Consider the following 18,876-nt stretch of genomic DNA (forward strand, 5'->3'; position numbering starts at 1 on the left):
TCCCCCAAACCAGTTTGGGGCTGCAGCAGTGAGTGTGTGTGTGTGTGTGTGTGTGTGTGCGCGCGTGCGTGCGTGCACGTGTGTGCATGTGTGAACCCTGTGCCCTACCCTACCCATTTTTCCACTTGGAATCCCACCCCTCGCAAAGCTATTTGCCCCACAAATACATAAAAATACGTAAGTCTAGAAGAAAGCCTTTGTTGTGTCTCACCTGAATAAGAATCCCAGGAAACTGGCAAAAAGCTGATAGAATGCTTTTCCGTGCTTTGTCTTGAGATTTGCTACCAAGGTAAAACTGGGAAAGTGTTCAGGCGCGCCGATTTACCTTGTTATGTTTTTCATTCCTGTGAACTAACAAGTCATAAATATGGGAATAAGTCAGGTGTAAATATGTTGAATGGCTCCCAAGCTTTTGGCATACCAGTGTGTGAACACACCCAAATCTTTTTCACTTAGAAATCTCACCATGGAGTGACTTGTTCATTCTTGATAAAAACATTTGTGTAAAATGGCTTTCTTTCCTATATTGTGAGGCTATTTTTAAAAAAGAAATGGTAAAAAATGCAAGTAAAAGCCAGTTGTTTGGCTAAATGTAGTTTTCCCTCATGGGACCTCTATAATAGAGTTGTCAATTCTGGAGTCATGACTGAGTCGAATGTTGTTGTTGTTTTTAAAAAATAAAAAACACGATTTCCTTTATTGTTGCCCAGTAACTAAAGAAAGAGCTTTCAGCTATGCCCTTGGGAAAGGGGACAACTAGAAGAGGCGTTCAGTTAGAAAAAGTTCATAAATATAAAACGTGAACAAAAATAAAATTACATAAATGAGTAAAGATCCTAGTAGCCTATTGCTGTTTTCATTTAGCTATGGTCATTGGAAGATTTGTAAAGGCTGCCTCTGCATTTAACCAAATCATTTTGCATTAAGTGTGACGTAATTATGAAGGTCTAGTTTTACAGAATGACCATGCAGCCCCACAAATACATGCACCAGCCACGTGGACTACAATGTATTTGTCTCAGCTGCAAACCTGATGAAGAAAATAAATCTGTGGTACACATGTAACTTATAAAACTATTGTGAACTACATCAGAGTAAAAGAGGAAAAGCACATGGTGACAGGACATTTATTTTATTTTATTTTATTTTATTAATTAATTAATTAATTAATTACATTTCTATACCGCCCAATAGCCGAAGCTCTCTGGGCGGTTCACATAACAGAATAATGGTAAATATATCTACTGTAATGGATTATAACTCAGTTGTGAATTCAGGAATGATTAGTGAACAGTCCTTTCACTGTCATGTACTCTAAAGTTATGTACAGATGCACAGCATGACGGGAGATCTATCTCCTCTGAAAGGGAGCATTTGCTTTCATTTTAAGCAAACACATCTTAAATGGGGGTAGAAGGCAGGCCCTAAATAACTTTTAAATTATGAAGTCTGATTCATAGTTACATTAGGCCTCTTATGTAGTTCATGTAGTGTAAAAGGGCCTTAGAGTGAATGTAAATCATATTTAAAACTACATTAAAGCCCCTTGCCCCTGGCAGGGCAAGGGTAAGAGTCCTTAGTGTGGCTGAGATGTCATGCTTTGATGAGTCTTCGAGGTTAGCATGAAATTGTTCAAAGCCATCCTGCATAGCATGTTTGTGACAAAACGAAAGCATCTTACAGTTGTATTTTCACCCACATGAAATAACCTTAAGGTTCTGTTTTGGGGGAGGCACCAACCTCACCTCATCCAATTTCTGTTGACATGACTATGGCAGTCCTTTAAATCAAGACCACTGAGTACAGTTTTTGTGGTTACTGATAAGGAATTTGCGTGCAAAGTTAGTGAAAGGGGGGGAGTATTTCACAGAGTGCCATTGGATTGATTTAAAGCCCGAGTTCATTTGCTGAATATATGCAATGAATATTATTCTCTGGCAGAGATAAATGATGAAATATCCTAATAGCTTGCACCACAGCATGTGCGAGTTTGTGAAACTTGTTTCTAAGAGGAAGAAATATAATGCAGCTGAGTACCTAAATCTTTATGGTTGCTAGCTGCTAAGACAGATTTCATGCTTTGCTGGACCATGACGCTTGGCATTACTACTAAAAATAAAAAAAAGATTATTCATCTTTGGCCTAATGCTTTAAACCCATGCACATTAAATCTTGCAGAGAACCAAGGGTTTGGCTTCTTCTCCTCTTTTTTTTTTTTTTTTTTTTTTGCTGTTACTATCAAATGGAAGATAACCTGTGTTGTGTGGCTTTTGCAATAGAATCTGAAAATCCCTTAATATATAAAAGGTTTTCAGAGAAACAGTGTGATTTAAAACATGTTAAAATTATACTCTTATGCTAAAGCCAAATATAAAGTAGTAGTTGCACAGGTTTGAGTCAGTGCTAATGCTCTCTTGTGCCCTTAGGTTGCAATCCTATGAATGTTTTGACAGAAACAGCCCTACTATTTCCAGCATTCCCCAGTCAGCACAACCATCTGGGGAATGCTGGAAATTGTAGGACTTTTTCTGTTTAAACATGCATAGGATTGCCTCCTTAATGTGATAAGACAAGTTTTCGTCATTCTGTATCTGTCTTAATGCCCAGACACATGGGCCATAGCTAGACAGGGCGAAATCCTGGGGCGACCCCTGGGATTGCCCCTGTGCATATGACGCATAGGGGATCCTGAGATCAGGGAGAGATGATCCCTCCCTGGATCCGGGATCTCGCCCTCCCCTTTAGGCCCGCTTTTTCCGTGGTCTCAGTCTCCTCATAAGGAGCCGGGACCCACGCACGGGGCGCAGAGCTCCTCAGGAGCACTACACCCATTGGGGTGGGGTAGGGTGGGGTGAGCGGGGAAAGTAATTATTTTTTAAAAAATTGGCGGGCCTCTCCTTCTGATGTCATCACGCACCTTTAAGAAAACAAAAAATGGCGGGCACAACGCCTCTCCCTCTGAGGTCGTTGTGCGCCACTTGTAAACAGAGGGAGAATCTCACAATAAAAACATTGTGAGATCTTCACCCCTCCGTCACGGACTAACAGGTAGGTCTAGCTAAGGCCATGATTACCTTGGCAATGGTTGCAAGGGTTTTATTTCCCAACATTTCTTTTCCAAAAAGAAAAAGGAGAAAAGCCCAACCCATCGAAACAACTGGGATTTCTCTTTACATATAGAAATGTACAATTATTGAAGACATTTTGGACTAAAACTTATTTACCCTGGAAATTCTAATGTAATGCCTATTTATTTGGCATTGAGCAGCTATGTTTGTTTGGCTTGAGAACTCTGTTGAAATGCCTTGCAATTATTGCTTATGCCAGTGGGGAAAAAAGATGTGATTCTTTGTTGAAAGCCGGCTGAGAAACTTGGATGAGTATCACCCGAGAGAAAACCTAGTAATAGAACAACAACAAAATGTTTTAGTTGTGGAATTCAGGTCAGTTTAAAAATGTGAACACACACAAATAAAATTCCCTCTGTGTGAGGTTTGAGAAGGGGCTGTTATCTGGTTTTGTAGTCAGTTTCAAGCTTCCTCTTTTAAAAAAAACAAACAAAAAAACATTATTATGTATCTGTATAGCAGAGTCCCTTGTTCAGTTGGGCAACAACTCTATTCCCAGGGTATCAAGTGAACAAGCACCTATTTTATCCCTTTCTCCACCCGCATATAGTAAAGAGTTTCCCAAAACACTTGTGATGCCAAAAAGGGACTTTTTATAATATGGGGGAGTCCTAACCTCATGAAATAAATTTCCAGTCATTTATATTGTATTACACCATTTAAAAAAACATGTTTGACACCACTAATGGTTCAAGGCCTGTTGCAATCTAGTCCAGAGAGAGATTTGGTGTAAGGTTAGCATGTTGTGAGAAATGTGCAAGACACTTTACAGTCAAAGTCTTTTCCACCCATTTCAACTTTGACTTCACACTTAATGTGGTTGTGTTAGTCTAGCTGTCCAGAGTGTTGTCTGGGGGCATTTTTATGAGTTTACCAGCTGACACGCTCTCTTGACAAAGATAGCCTTGCCACAGTTATCCACAGTTACCACGGTAACCTTCTCAACTGGATTACTGCAGAGCATGTATGTGGGGCTGTCTCTGAAAATGGTCCAGTAACTTCAGTTGGCACAAAGGGAAGCAAGTTTATTAACAGGCTGAACAGCTTAAGACTGTGTGTTTTCTAAAGGATTACATCTACCCACAGTTACCTACTTGGACCATAAGTTTGTCTTCAGAACAAAGTGTGTTGGCTAACTACTTAGGAAAGGGGCCTTTTCAGTGGTAGCACCATGATTCTGGTCTTTTTACCTCCAGGTGAAGGCTTTTAAAAAATAAAAATCCTGGGTTTTTTGAATTTTAAAATCAGTTTGCAATTTATAGAGTTAATAATTCTGCAATTTTAAGATCTGTGAAATGTTTAGTGTTTCTGCAAGTTGTATTGTTTTATCCTCTGTTGCTGTTTTTATGCTTGCATCTAGTTATTATGATTTAAATTTTGTATGCATTTGTTTTATTTTATTGTAAGTAAAATAACTTTTGTGGTGGCATATAAATAGTATAAAGCGATAAGTAAGTAATCAGTATTGTTCAGGAATGGCCCGTGGATTCATAACCCTGGGAATGCACTTTATGTTGGACTGCCCTTCTGCATAGTTCAGAAGTTGTAGCTAGTGCAGAATGCAGCCACTAGGGTGCTCTTTCAAAAACAAATGGAATGTCACCATGAAGAACCTTAAGAGCAGGCCTTCTCTGTAGTGGCACCTACTATCTGGAAAACCCTCCCTCGTGTGGTTCAGGAGATGAAAAATGTAACATCCTTTAAACGCCTCCTGAAAACACATGTTTTGGACAGACTTTCCCTGGGCTGCAACTGCTGCTGAGTTTATTTTGGTTTTGCATGGCATTTTTAAACTTTTAAGCTTTATATTATGTTTTGATTTGCTGTATTTTATGGTTTTAATTGTGGGCTGCCCAGAGAGCTTCAGCTATTGGACAGTATAAAAATGTAATTAAGAAATAAATAATAAATAAATAATTCTACCATCCATTTTGTGTGGAACCCATGTGGTACACTTGATTTAGTATTGCAAGCATGCACACACACTCTTCCAACCTGCTCCTAGGTGTAAAGGACTCTCTATAGTCCCTGGCACAGCATATGTAGGGTTCCCAGCAATGGCCAGCTCAGCCAGACATCTGTACATGTGTTGTGCATGGATGTAGAGTGTGCGTTGTTTGGTATTCAGTCTTGTTTGAAATATTTAAAAGCAACCATGTGAGAGAGAATTCCAATTTGCAGCACTTGCATAATGTAAAACATTGAGGAATGCACAAAGATGACTCTGAAGAAGATTCCAAATGGGCTTTATTAAGCTTTGGATTTGATTCTTCATCCCCTTTTCCCCAGGAGCAATTATTTCACCATTATATGGTTTAATTTGTGCAGTGTGTTCCGAATACCTACTCCCCCCTCCTGTAGCATTTCATTTCTTAAATCCTTCTAGTATTAAGCTAAGTAGATGAATTTTTTTTAAAAAGTGCCAGTTTTATTGGATGTTCAAAGAGAACAGTAACCTGAGCATTTTACTAGAAATGTTCTTTTCAGAGGCTGCATGAAAAAGCAGAGTTCATGATGAAAGGCCAATTGTGTTGCTTATTAAGAATAAAATAACTGTTACTATAAAAGATTATGCTAAAGACACTTTAGTAGGTTTCATCACACGCTTAAGTCAAGTCTTTTGTTCTCTGGCCAGGACTTGAATGTTTGCAAAATTAGATGGCATTGTTAAAAATCTACGTAAGTTCTAAAGCATTGTCAGGTTTTTATTGACAGTGCCATGCCGAATCCCCTTTTCTGAAATTTGTACGACTTCTATAGTATTCATACATTTTTCCCACCATTGTTACATTTACAGCACAATTTACAATATAGAAAGCTGTTGGGGGCAGGGTGGGGGGGGAAGACCATTTCCTTTCTAGATTGTCACTATGTTGCTGCAAGGTAGTTTATTTTTAACTTGAAATTTAGAAGTAACCAAATGATAGCAACTCAGCCAAAGCATTGTAGAAGCCATATTAAATTTGTGGCTCCCAAGGCAACATTTGATTTAGATGTCTTTGAAGCTATCATCACCGTGAATTCTTGCCTTTTCATCAGGTTGGTGAAATAAGTTACATCGCCAGTTTGATATTCTTTTATTCAGTATCATGCTTCTAATAAAATAAGTACATTGTATTCTTCTACATACCACAAGAAAGACATAAAAGACAAGCTAAAGGGGTATTAAAAAAACTATTACAATGCAGAGCTTGTTCAGAGCCCCTAACTATAATAATTCAGAGCTTTCTTGCAGTGGCTGGATTATTTATTGCTACTGTCTGAGGAGGCTCATACTGTGATGAATGAAAGGTGAAGAACAATTAAGATAAAGGGTATGGTACTCTCCAGCAAAAGAAATTATTTTCTGCCATTATTGTTTTCCCTTAAAAAAATAAAAAATAAAAATCTTCAAAGCTGACCAGAAATCCTAAGTGCGTTACTTTTTCCTCTTTTTTTCAGGTACTTCCAAGCAGTGCAGCTTTTGATGGTGTAACAAGACTGACGCTATGCGGGTGGGACTTTGGGTTCAGCAAAAACAACAAGTTCAGTTCAAAAAAGATATCAGTGATTATTGGCGGACAACGATGCATTCTGGATGGCAAAGCGAGTGATAAAAACAAGTAAGCTATCAATACGGTCTAAGCAATTATTGTGATGCATGTAGGCAATGGAAACCTCCACAAACAACCTTGCAGGCACAGTCCTATGAGGATAGTCACCAGCCTCCAAACTCAGAGCCTGCCACATATCCAATGAAGGGCCGTCGGAGGTGGAGGCGATCTTTGCTTTTGCTCTCCAGTCGCCCTGCATTGTTGCTAGGGGTGGCCGAACTCGGTGAGATCACCCCGCTGCCGCTTTAGCCTGCCCCAGTGAATTGGGCCGCGCAAGCCCCTGTCGAGTCGGCCTGCTGCATTAATGGCAGCTGCCATTAATGTAATGGAGGGAAATGTTCACTTTCCGGAGGCTCTGAAAAGCACATTTATTTCCCTGCCTCCCCTGCTCCAATGGGGGCCTTAAAGGCCCTCTTAATGCAAGGGTACCATGTTCTAAGCGGGCCTTTAAGACCCCCATTGGAGCAGGAGGGGGTAACAATGTGCTTTCCGGAGACTCCGGAAAGCACGCGTTCCCCTCCTCTGCTCCAGTGGGGCCCTTTACCCTTGCCTTAAGAGGGGTTTTAAGCTGTCAGCAGGTTCGTTATCAATTCTTTCATTTCTTTATTACATTTAAGATCATCATGCAGTGAGAGTAATGCAATCCTTGGTGTAACTTCTACTTTAAATCCCACAATCTGTTCAATCTCATAAAACACCATCTTCCATAACTTTTGCACATGTATACAATCCCACCACATATGTAAATGCGTTCTCTTTTCACCACAACCCCTCCAACAATCTGCTGAAAGCTGTTTATTAATCTTATTTAATCTAACCGGAGTTAAATACCACCTCCATACAAGTTTATAGTAATTCTCCTTTATTCTTACTGACATATTTCTCAACACTCTCTGTCTCCATAGTCCATCCCACCTCTGTTGTCCTATTTGTATCTTCAAATCAGTCTCCCAAACCATTTTCCCAGCACTATCCAGCCCTCCTTTCTCAACTAATATATTATATAGTTGACTCACTAACCCCTTTATCCCTATATTTTGTCCCTTATCTATTTCTTTTTGTTCAATTAATTCCTCAAATTTCATCCTCTCTCTACATTCTCCATTTTCTCTTACCCAATTTTTAGTCCATTGTTCTAATTGAAAATAATTTAACCACGTTAATTCCAAATCTCTCAAAACTTCTTCCAACCTCTCTCTTGTATTCATCCCCCTTAACCACTCTCCTAATTTCATTTTATTTATTTATTTTAAAACTTTGCTTAACCTCTTCTTTAAATTTTCAGGAAATTTAATTGATAGTAACTAGGAATTGGAAAATTACAGGAGATTATTGTATTGAAGAATGGTATAAAGAAGTGTGGGACATTGCTATAAATGATAAATTGACATGTAATATAAAAATGAAAAGAGGCATAGTAAAAACGAATGATTTTGAGAGTATATGGCAAAAGTTCCTGGAGTTTGTATTTTCTAAAGGAAGGGGGGATCCACCAACAGATGAAACTATGAGTTTTTGGAAACAAGAATGAGATCCCGAGGTGGGGGGAGCACTGTTATGTTTATTATATTATGTTTAATAGGTTAACATCGAATATATGATAGTAAGGTATTATAATGTTTTTGTATTAAGTGATTTTGATTTGTGTTTGTTGTTTCAATAATATATATATATATATATATATATATATATATATATATTAAAAAAGAGGGGTTTTAAGGCCCCATTGGAGCAAGGGTGGAGGGAAATGCACTTTCCGGAGCTTCTGGAAACTTTGCATTTCCCCCTGCTGTGTTAATGGTGATTGAATGTTATCACCCTTATTATGCTTGGCTACCATTAAGGTCAGTCCCTGATTCGGTGTTCAGAAACCAAGCAATCTGAGTCTTTCATTCTTTGGAAGTCTGTCATTGAAGTTTGACTTTATACATTTATACTGGCTGAATTATATTTTAAGGTATTGTTGGTTTTATGTATTTATATTTTTAATTGTGAAGTTTTATGATACTATATTTTTATACTTGCATTTTGTTCGCTGCTTTGGGTGGAAGCATCATGTGCTGGTGCGGCAGTAAGCATGATGTCAACGAACCATTTGCTTTTCTGTGACTGGCTAAAAAAAGCCTCATAGCATCAGCCTTTAGATGTATTTCTGATCAAGCTGCCCTAACATGTTCTCTTCATTTTGTGACACCCTTGGAAGATCCAAGGTTGTAGATACTTTTCTTACTACTGTAATCTCTGTTATGAGGGGGCTGTGGAAAGAGCTTTGCTGCTCTACCTCTGACTGGGTTCGGACAACACGATAATCCATGATAGTTTAATTAAGCCATCATGGGTTATCGTGTTGTCTGGAGGTTTTTTTAACCCACAATGGCTTATTTGGCCACAGTCTGCAGAGTGGGTTATTTAACCCATCACGAGTTATTGTGTCATATGATGATCACAGTGTGTGTGTGTGTGTGTGTGTGCGCACATATATTGCAGTCAAAGTATTTCAACCAATTATTGGCAATGTATCTTTAACATGAAAGCTCTAATGTGCTATCTACACTCACTAATTTAAAAAAGAAGACAAATGAAATCAATGTTATGCACCAAAAAGCCGTCAGTTGGCTGATATCCTTTTTTGTTGTTAGTTTGTTTGGATTCAATTTATTATTATAAGTTTGTGAAATTCTATTTTAGTTATAACATAATTAGGATTAATATCTTTGTTTTTGTCAAAGATTGGAGTGCACACTTGGTGCCGTAAAGAATGCAACTTTTAATGTTTCAAGCACTGTTTCAAATGGACAAGCTAATTCTTCCTTCAGTACATTCTCTTATGTGGTAAGTGTTGAAAGGTGAAAGTTTCAATTTGATTAGGTAACATGAGTGCTCATTTGGACCTAATTATACATGTTTCTTATTCTTTTTAATTTGATTTTGAGCACTTTTTTTAAAATGTAACTAGCCAAATTACTTTTACTGTGCAGGATCCCATAATAAGGAGTATCTATCCCAACTATGGTCCAAGATCAGGTGGAACATTGCTGACATTGACTGGAGAATACCTCAGCAGTGGGAATTCTCAAGAGATTTATATCGGTACAGAGCAATGCAACTTAACCAGGTATAATGTGAGAAATAACGTTTAAACTCTTTTATATTTTTAAATTAATTTTCTCAAAACAGATCTTATTCTATTTCGGTTTCTTTTTTTTTAATTACTCATTTGTCTTTAGTGTGAATTTGGTCATAATGGCCAAATCCTGCATTTTATCTCAACGTTCTTTCAGTTAAAGTAAATTTTGAGATTTCTAATTCTTTGCCAAAAGCAATCTATCTGCAGTGACCATACAAGATACCAATTCCTTAGGTACTAGATACTTAATTGAATGCTGGTCTTCTAGAATCCCATGTCTTAAGATCTTTTCTATTATAAACCTGATTATTGTTCAATGTTTTTTGGCCAAAGGGCATTCGCACCATAACTGATAAAAATCTCCAATCTCCTCCTCCTCCTCCTCCCTCTTTCTCTCTCTCTCTCTCTCTTTTAATGCATTTCCAATAAGTAGGCAGATATTTTTTTATTTATCACTGCTGGAACAATGCCATCTAAACATAGACTTATTCACTGTTATTAATGTACAGGCTGGCTGAAGGTCTTAACAATTGTACTTTGTATATCCAAAAAAAGAAGAATAAATTAAATAGTGCAATTTTTTCAGCAGAAAAGGTAATTAGACCAAATATAGACAATTTGTGTATGTAAGAAAGGTCTATATATTACAGAGACTGCAATAGAGTGCATATCTATGCATCCCTCCCCATTTTTTTTTGGGGGGGGGGGCTAATGGATACCCAGACATACACACTGTCAAGGGTGATGGACAGGTCTTGCCCTTACTACAATGTTGTTTTTAGAATGCCATTGAAAAAATATCTTATAGAAGTGAATAACAGCCATGCATTTATTTGGATCAAAGTAAAGGGGTGCACTTTGCAATACTAGTGGGGGGAATAAACATACATCTTGTACTTGATGTACCTTCTGTCTGAGATGAAGGACATGTTTTGTTTCCTATCAAATGTATTCCAGATGGAAAACTTTTTACTTTGTTCCTGGCATTTTCCCCTATTGAATGGATTTTCCACCTGAGTCAGAGACTGTTTGAGAAAACATGCTGTATGTATGTTGTAATAATGGTTATAGTAAACATTCCTTTTAAATTTATTGGTTTTTTCTTGTCCAGTGTGTCTGATAATACCATAGTGTGTTACACCGCTCTGCAAAGAGAAGCGTCAGAGTATCGTGTTAAAATGAAAATTGACTCAGTCTATCGGCCAGCGGGTCATTTTACATACAAAGAAGATCCTGCTGTTTCTAAAATTTATCCAGCCAAATCCTTTCTTAGGTGAGTGACATTTTCTCATTGAATAACAAATGAGAGAAGAACAGCACTGCTACAAAATAATCTACAAAGGGCACAATCCTATGCATGTTTAGACTGAAAAACGTCTACAACTCCCAGCATTTCCTAGCCCCAAGTGAAATAGCATTTTTTTACCTCTAGCAGCAATGCCAAGTGATTATTTTATGATCTGGAATCCATAAGGAGACAATGCCTTCCCCAAAAGTGACAGGATTTCTACTGTTAATTTAGGAATGTTATTGAATTCATGGCCGCTTAGGCACCGTTTCTCTCTCTCATTCCCTCTTTCTCTTACACACACATACATACTGTCTCTCTGGACATGTTCAGATGACGCAATAGTTAACCATTTGTTAATAGTTAACTCCACGGATGACTAGGGCAGTGGTTCCTAAACTTTTTCAGGTAACCACCCCCTTGGTTCAACAAACTCATGCCCAGTGCCCCCTACCCTACACTATAAAAATCATTATTCAGAATAGCAGTTTTCAACGACCCACTAAGGAAGATAAGATAATAACAATAAAATTCAAAACAGTAACAATTAATTGAATATTTATTCAAAATCCAATTACTTTTTTTTAGTTTATTCAATTAAACATAATTGATGAACTTCACCAAGTGATATAATATTTTCAAAGTCTGATAGTCATTTAGCAAGAATATTAGATATCACATTTCGTAACTAGGGTAGAGTACCTCACTATTCTGTAAATTCTTAATGTGATGGATGGGCTTGATGAAGTGATACCAATTTCCCAATGTCTGATTTAAAGTCACTTAACATGAGTCTTAAATCACCATGTTTAGTAATCTGTTTTGCAGCCGGCGTGGCAGGGCACACCAAGCAGGGTATGTCTCTTCATTAGCGTTTTGGTGCTTTTGAAACATTTCAATTCACTGTTAAAAGGACTCTTCTTAAATGGTATTAATACATCATGTGTGGATTCTTCCCCTATATGGCTAGGGACCAAACTACCTTCTCCCATAAAAATGTCCCTGGATTTTAAGACCTTCTGGAGAGGCGCTTCTTGGAAAAGACCACCTCAAGCACCCCCCTGCCGCCCCTTTGCTTCTTAGTGCCCCCCCTGCCGCCCCCTTCCCTCTTAGTGCCCCTATGTGCAATCTCACCACCCCCAAGGGGGCAGTACCGCCCACTTTGGGAACCACTGATTTAGGGGGTACTCCCCACATGACATGATAATAGTCATCTGTGGAGTTGACTATTAACACATGGCTGAGTATTGATGATCCCTCCCCCTCCCCACCCCCTCTCTGCCCTCCCCACAGAGTGGCGGCACTGTGTTTCTTTATCATTTTCTCTTGTAGGAGTCACTTGCCCATGATATGACCCCCCTCACATACTGTACTTGGGGGTATGTGTGTGTTAAGGTGGGCTTGTTGTCCTTGAAAAATAACACATGACAGACAATTCCTGTGTTGACATGTGGTATTCCTTGTTCAATATTCCATGGATTATGCTGGGGTAGGATCTGGCTTTGCTTAAAAAGAATTACTCTGGGCCAGTCCAATAGTCTGACTATCTAGTGTCTTTTCCCTAAGGGTTGGCAAGATTTTAGTGCAATCCATTTAGAATACTATTAAAATACAGTATATGGAAAGGATCCAGTGGTGTTTGTCTGCTAGTGCTCTTGACGTTGCGCTAGTGGAAATCAGTGTTTGTGCAACGTTTGTGACACTTGCTAGTGTGACAGGTTTTCCAGGAAATCCATCCTGCTAGCAAGTGCTTGCATTGGTTTCTCCAAGTGCAATATCAGTAGTACTAATGGGTGGACACCATTGGATGCTTACCTATATATGGGCTGGTCCATTTTAGAGGAAGAAGTCATTTTTCCAGGTTAAATATTTTGGTAGGTTGCATATAGAGATTACATTACTTATTCTTCAGGGAACATTCAGAAATGATAACCTGTAGAATCCTAAGAACACATTGATATTTATGAAAATTCAAATACTAATTAGTTTTCTGAATTGTTATTTATATGATTATTTCAATTTCTTACTTTTCATCAGTGGCGGAAGCACAATTACGGCACAGGGGATCAATTTGAATTCAGCAATCTCTCCCAGGATGGTGGTAGAAGTCCGTAAGCTAGGCAGAAACTTTACTGTGGTAAGTTTGTAGCAGGAGTGCAAATTTTAGGTGCATATATACATGCCTTCAAGTGAATGTGCAGCATAATCTTGTGCTTGTTTACTGAAAAGAAGTCCCACTGTGTTCACTGGGGCCTATTCCAAGGTGTTCATATGATTACAGGCTTGCCTGCTCGTTCCACCTTTAAAACAAGTTGGGCAGACATAATTACCAAGAGTACTACTGCTGTTTCTATTATCAGTCTTACATTTCCCTTTCCCCATGCTTCAGGTAGGCAGACTGTCTGCTGTCTTTATTCTTCAAAGTTCATTTATGGATTTATACCATGGGTGCGGAACCCTTTCAGCTCGAGGTCCCAATTTCCATTGAGGAGAAGCTCTCAAAGACTGCATTCCAGTGGCAAATAGGGCTAAGTGCAAAGCGTGCAGGACCAAAATACTAAACATACCAACTTATTTTAGCTTTTCAACTCGTTAGAATGGGGAGAAACTGCATCATAGCCAGGAAACCACCGAACGATTGGTGGTTGGGGGAAGGGAGTAAGGTCAGGAAAGGTGGCATGGCCTTCTAGGGCATCCCAGAGGGCCAGATATGATCACTGGGCCTGAAGTTCTGCACCTAGTTCAACAATCCTTTTAAAAAATAGTATCAATGTCTTAAATGTTACAAAACTGCTCTAGGATGGAGGTGGAAAATCAGTTCTTCAAGGCTGCCAAAGCTGGTTTCTATTGCAAAGTATCTGAACTCAATGTCCTCGAACGTAACCATGCAAATATTAGGTAAATGTGACAAGGACATGTAGTTGGGAAACTTCCAAAGTGCAACTCCTCTTTTTATTTAATCTTACAATTGAAATACCAGATCTGTGAAAACTGGGAATAATTACATTGGATTATGAAATGTACATATGAAGGATACGAAAGCTATTCTTATTTATTTTGGTTATAGTAGATGCAAATATGATCTGAATAAACAAGCATTTAAAATTTTGAGTAGTTTCAGAGATTAATTTTTATTCTGTATTTCTCTGTGCATCTACTAATTTCTGATACATTGACAAAATAAACCAAGATGAGGGTTTTGTTTTGTTGCATCAAGGATGGGAGCAAGGAAAACATTCGAGGTTTGGTTTTCTTAAGGTCTCTGAAAAGGTTTGATAGTATGCTCAGTCAAATTCAAAAGCAGCACAGTGCAAACTTCTATGCCAGCATAATTTCCAAATACCACAAAACATATTAAGCCTAGCCAAGCATGATGATAAATCCTCTGTCACACGGGGTTGCATTTGGCCTTGTCAGAGAAATGTCCTTTCTTATTCTGGAGAAGCCATCACGGAGAAAGCAAAACCATCACAGACAGAAATCTTTTTATCCAGATTGCCATGGTTTGAGAGCCATTTTAAGGTGAATTCTGAGGAAAAGAATTCAGTGCCATGAAGACGTTTGAGAATTCTGGGGATACAAAGATAACATGGAGCATTTCAGCTATGAAATAATGACATGGGTGATGGCATCTATGCTAGGAATTTGCACAAACGCATTTTTAATCCATCCAAGCATATGTTTGCATGATTGTCACTCAGGAAGATTCACAAATAAGAGAAAGAAAAAGTCCTTTGTCATCTGGAAAGCGATACTAGGCTTTCAGACTTGTGCAGCAATAGATGATGCCTGGGCAAGAAGAAGTGGTGAAGTGGAACCTTTCAACCCATCACTGGTATAAAGTCTGTTTAAGGTGGACCGTGGCTATAAAAACTGCATATTTGCAGATCAGCATACACACTCAAACTGCCCTGTGATTGAAACACAGATGCAAGCTCATCATGATAAGACTGGTGTCAGTATGTGACAGTTTGGACATAATACCATGTGGGAATTAATGTCAGGCCTATGCACTCTCCCCTTGCCCCTCCCTCCTTTCATGCACTAGCTTCAGTACTTCAATCCTCGTCTGTTTAAACTAGAATTCCCTAGAGTCCAAAATTATGGATTAGTATCAATTCACTAACCAGAATCTTAAGCCAGGATCAAACCATTGTTTAAGATTCTGGCTAGTAAACTGACACTAACCCAGAGGGAATTCTAGTTTAGACAGACCAGACAGAAGCACTAAAGCTGACACATGAAAGGGGAGGGTAAGGGAGGAGCATACATGGACCTGACACTAGCTCTCCGCTTCCTAAACCATGGTTTAACAAGCCAGGATCATTATGTCTGAAAAGTTGTATAACACCCCAATTTCTGCATTACCTACCAATGTGCCCCCCACTTTCATTTTGTTCACTGCCCCTCATCTCTGGTGAAATAGACAAGGGCAGGATTTCACATGAGAAATCTTAGCTTATAAGTCTTGCAGTTGGGTAAATGCATTCGTTCAGTCACAAACTTTTTTTATATCCACCATTTTTTTCCAAGTGCCTGATATTGATCTGTTTAATCTTTCCATTCTGCATTCTAAAACATGACTCTTTCAGTTCCTGTGTCAAAGGCCTTTTATCCTGAGCGCTGTTATGATGGCCCAAATTCTATCACAAACCACCCTTTTACTCCTTGTTTTATCTGGGTCAGCTATTAGGTGATGCCCTAAGCACACAGATCTTCTTCTACATTTATCCAGTTGCTGCACAAGTTAAAGAAGAATCAAGTTAGATTCTAGAGTTCAAGTTTTATGGGTCATGTTTGCATTCTTTGTCTCATGGGTCTACAATTAGTGTTGAGGCATGGATACTATGCCATGTTGTAAGTCACATGCATTTTGTGAAGAAATCTTTCTTCTTCCCTGTGCTCCAATTAAATACTTCAGCAATATTTTACTTTTGGGCAAATACTTCCACTTGCATTCTTTAAAAAATCAAAACCCCAACATCAAAAATAAATGTATTTAAAGCCAAATTGAAAAGGCAGTATCTTAATATAGTCTTGGATAGATTGAATTGGTTTTTTCGTATAGATTATCAATCCAGTATTTCATGAAAAGCATCACATTTTTCAATTGCTAAAACCAATTTCAAAGTAAAAAATGTCATGTCAAATTATATAACAATAAGGGCACTACAAATGCAATTTTGCTTGACCTTCCCAATCAGTCACATTGCATCACCACTAAAGAGTATTATTAGATTTTTTTTTATCATTCTCTGAAAGCATCCTTTTCAGAAACTACCCTGATAAAGTAAAGAGCTATAGACCCTATTCTAATAGATACCCACAAACTAGGTTATGAATGCCACTGTTATTAATTTAAAAGACATTGGTACTCTGCAGTAGATAAGAGGCACAATGAATTTATACTAATGAAATCAGTGTAATGATTACCAGGGATCTGTTTTGATGTATACAAATGTTTCTGTGTATAATCATCTACATTCTAGCTACCTTAAAATTGGATATAGGTATATTTTTAAATAGGCTTATTAAAGAACAGTGAAAGAATTGCTTGAGGCCACTGCAGTAAACATGGTAGTTATTTACATGTTTAGCCTATGTCTTGCTATTATTTAATTCTGGGACACAATGAAGTAGGTCTGCGCTAAGTATTACTAAATCTGGATTCAACCACTTCCAAGGAAATCTCTTTGCCAGATTCTCTGCCCTACTGACCAAATTGCATGAATAGCACAGTCCTGTGCATGTCTACTTAGAGTTAAGCCCCACTATCTTTAGAAGCATTTACTTCCTAGGTAATGTTTAGGATTATAGCCAGAAACACTTAAGTACCATTAACTTAAATAGATCTAACTTTCTCTGAATTGTTGCTGGTGCCTGCAATTTACATTTGTTGCCTTGAGACATGCACACATAACAATACAAGGGAAATGTGAAAGATTATGGAATAGACTGCAGTGTGGTTGCCTGGGCCAAAATCTGCATCATCCTGGGTTTAGAGTCCTGGGTGCATATCATTTTGGATTTGCACAGTGGATCCTTTGAAATGTACCTAGTATAAGATATGATATTTTCTTTCATACCAATATATTATCTAATGGCTCATAAGGCTTGGTCTGCACATTGGCTCGGTTCAGACAATGCTATAGCCAACACTAAAGGGCTTAGTGTGCGTTGTCGTTGCGTGTGGGTTGTCATTGAAATGTGGGCTATTGTGTTATCTGAACCTAGCCACGCTAAGAAACCATTGCTTATAAACCATGAACAACCCATAGTTCACAATGCAACAACAAACCTTGGGTTCACTTCATGGGTTGTTCATGGTTTACAAACCATGGTTTGTTAGTACAGCTGGGTTCAAACAGCATGATAATCCATATTTCAACAGCAACCCACAGTTAATCTACAAGCTACGCTCAACTCCATACTCCGACTTGAGTGTGGGTTATCTTGTGGAAGGAGCTGGTGAAATAAATTTTGTCCTGCAGATTTGGGATCATGTATGTTAAGTAAATAATAATAATAATAATAATAATAATAATAATAATAATAATGAGTTGTAAGGGACTTTGGAAGGTCAATGGATGTTCTGCAATGCAAGATGCAACCACAGCACACACACACCCCAACAGATGTCCAGCGAAGAAGAGCCCACTACCTTCCAGAGACAGCCCATCAAATACCTCATTCGATTAATAAATTCGTCCTAATATTTAGCCAAAATCTGCTTCCTGCCATTTTCACCCACTGATTCTGGTGCTGGTGAGGGCTGAGCTAGATCAGTTGAAGCATTTAGATGAGTTGAAGCTTGCAAAAGAAAACATTGTGCAGGGGAAATTTGGTTTCTGCTTCGTAACATGGCTGCTGTCCTAAGCCTATCCCCATCACCTGTGTGTTGTATGGTAAAGTGCTGTTTAGAATGCTTTTCCTCCTCACAGCTACTTCGACAAGGGTCTTTAGAGAGGCAGCCTCCCGCCCCCCCCCATCAGATGCTACCTGACACTCTTAACTGTCAGCATTTGAACTCACTGCTTACTCCCCCCCCTCACTTCAGAATTGTGAAGGTTTTAATTGGGCATCCTCAGAACTTGCACTATATTCATTTCAACAGATTGAAACCAGAGCTGTGGTAGTTTGCAAACTGCAAGAAAATGAGTTTGTGCTACAGATGGCAAAAAAAAAAATGATGGAATCACATGCAAAGCTGCTTCACACAAACTGGTTTCCATATGGAACAGCCTCCACACGGATGTGTTTTGAAGTACCTAAAACACAATGTTGTTACCGAATGCCTCTGCACAGTATGCGAACAGCTGATCACATGTGTAAATTGGCCTTTACATTTGTGTAAAATAAACTATGTTGCATAAATTATGTGGTTTATTTTGGACTGAAAATTATTGACAGAGAACATGAGATTTAGAATTTCTGGCATAAGATATAATGGTTCTCTTCAGCTATCCAGGCACTGAGCAGAAATAAGGTCTTTCTGTGTTTTCCCCCACTACATTTTCTTAATGTAGGTTTCAGTAATTTTACAATAATTTAAGCAGTTCACTAGAAAAAACATTCCAAATCTCTGCCAGTTTTGAGGTTGAGGTGCCCCATAGAGTTTTTGGCAGTAGTTGAGAATATTTTTCTCCCATTGTCTTAACTAAATTCCATTGCTGGTCTATTTCTCTTGTTGTTCCAGTTGAATAAAATACCACAGTCCTCTGCTATGTACTATTCATACTG

The 18,876-nt window shown here is 38.4% G+C and overlaps 1 protein-coding gene across 4 annotated transcripts in view; it reads left to right on the top strand.

The window, feature by feature from the left end:
* The window catches only part of MET (MET proto-oncogene, receptor tyrosine kinase), a 107,174-nt gene that overhangs the window by 60,939 nt on the left and 27,359 nt on the right, over positions 1-18,876 (top strand). For all 4 annotated transcript variants that reach the window (XM_063134045.1, XM_063134042.1, XM_063134044.1 and 1 more), the window contains 5 exons: positions 6,570-6,730; positions 9,451-9,553; positions 9,700-9,836; positions 10,960-11,121; positions 13,174-13,273. In XM_063134045.1, coding sequence (XP_062990115.1) covers positions 6,570-6,730; positions 9,451-9,553; positions 9,700-9,836; positions 10,960-11,121; positions 13,174-13,273 — 663 coding nt within the window. The remainder of the gene's footprint in view (positions 1-6,569; positions 6,731-9,450; positions 9,554-9,699; positions 9,837-10,959; positions 11,122-13,173; positions 13,274-18,876) is intronic.

The sequence above is a fragment of the Elgaria multicarinata genome, chromosome 9, assembly GCF_023053635.1.
Source record: "Elgaria multicarinata webbii isolate HBS135686 ecotype San Diego chromosome 9, rElgMul1.1.pri, whole genome shotgun sequence".
NCBI lineage: Eukaryota > Metazoa > Chordata > Lepidosauria > Squamata > Anguidae > Elgaria > Elgaria multicarinata.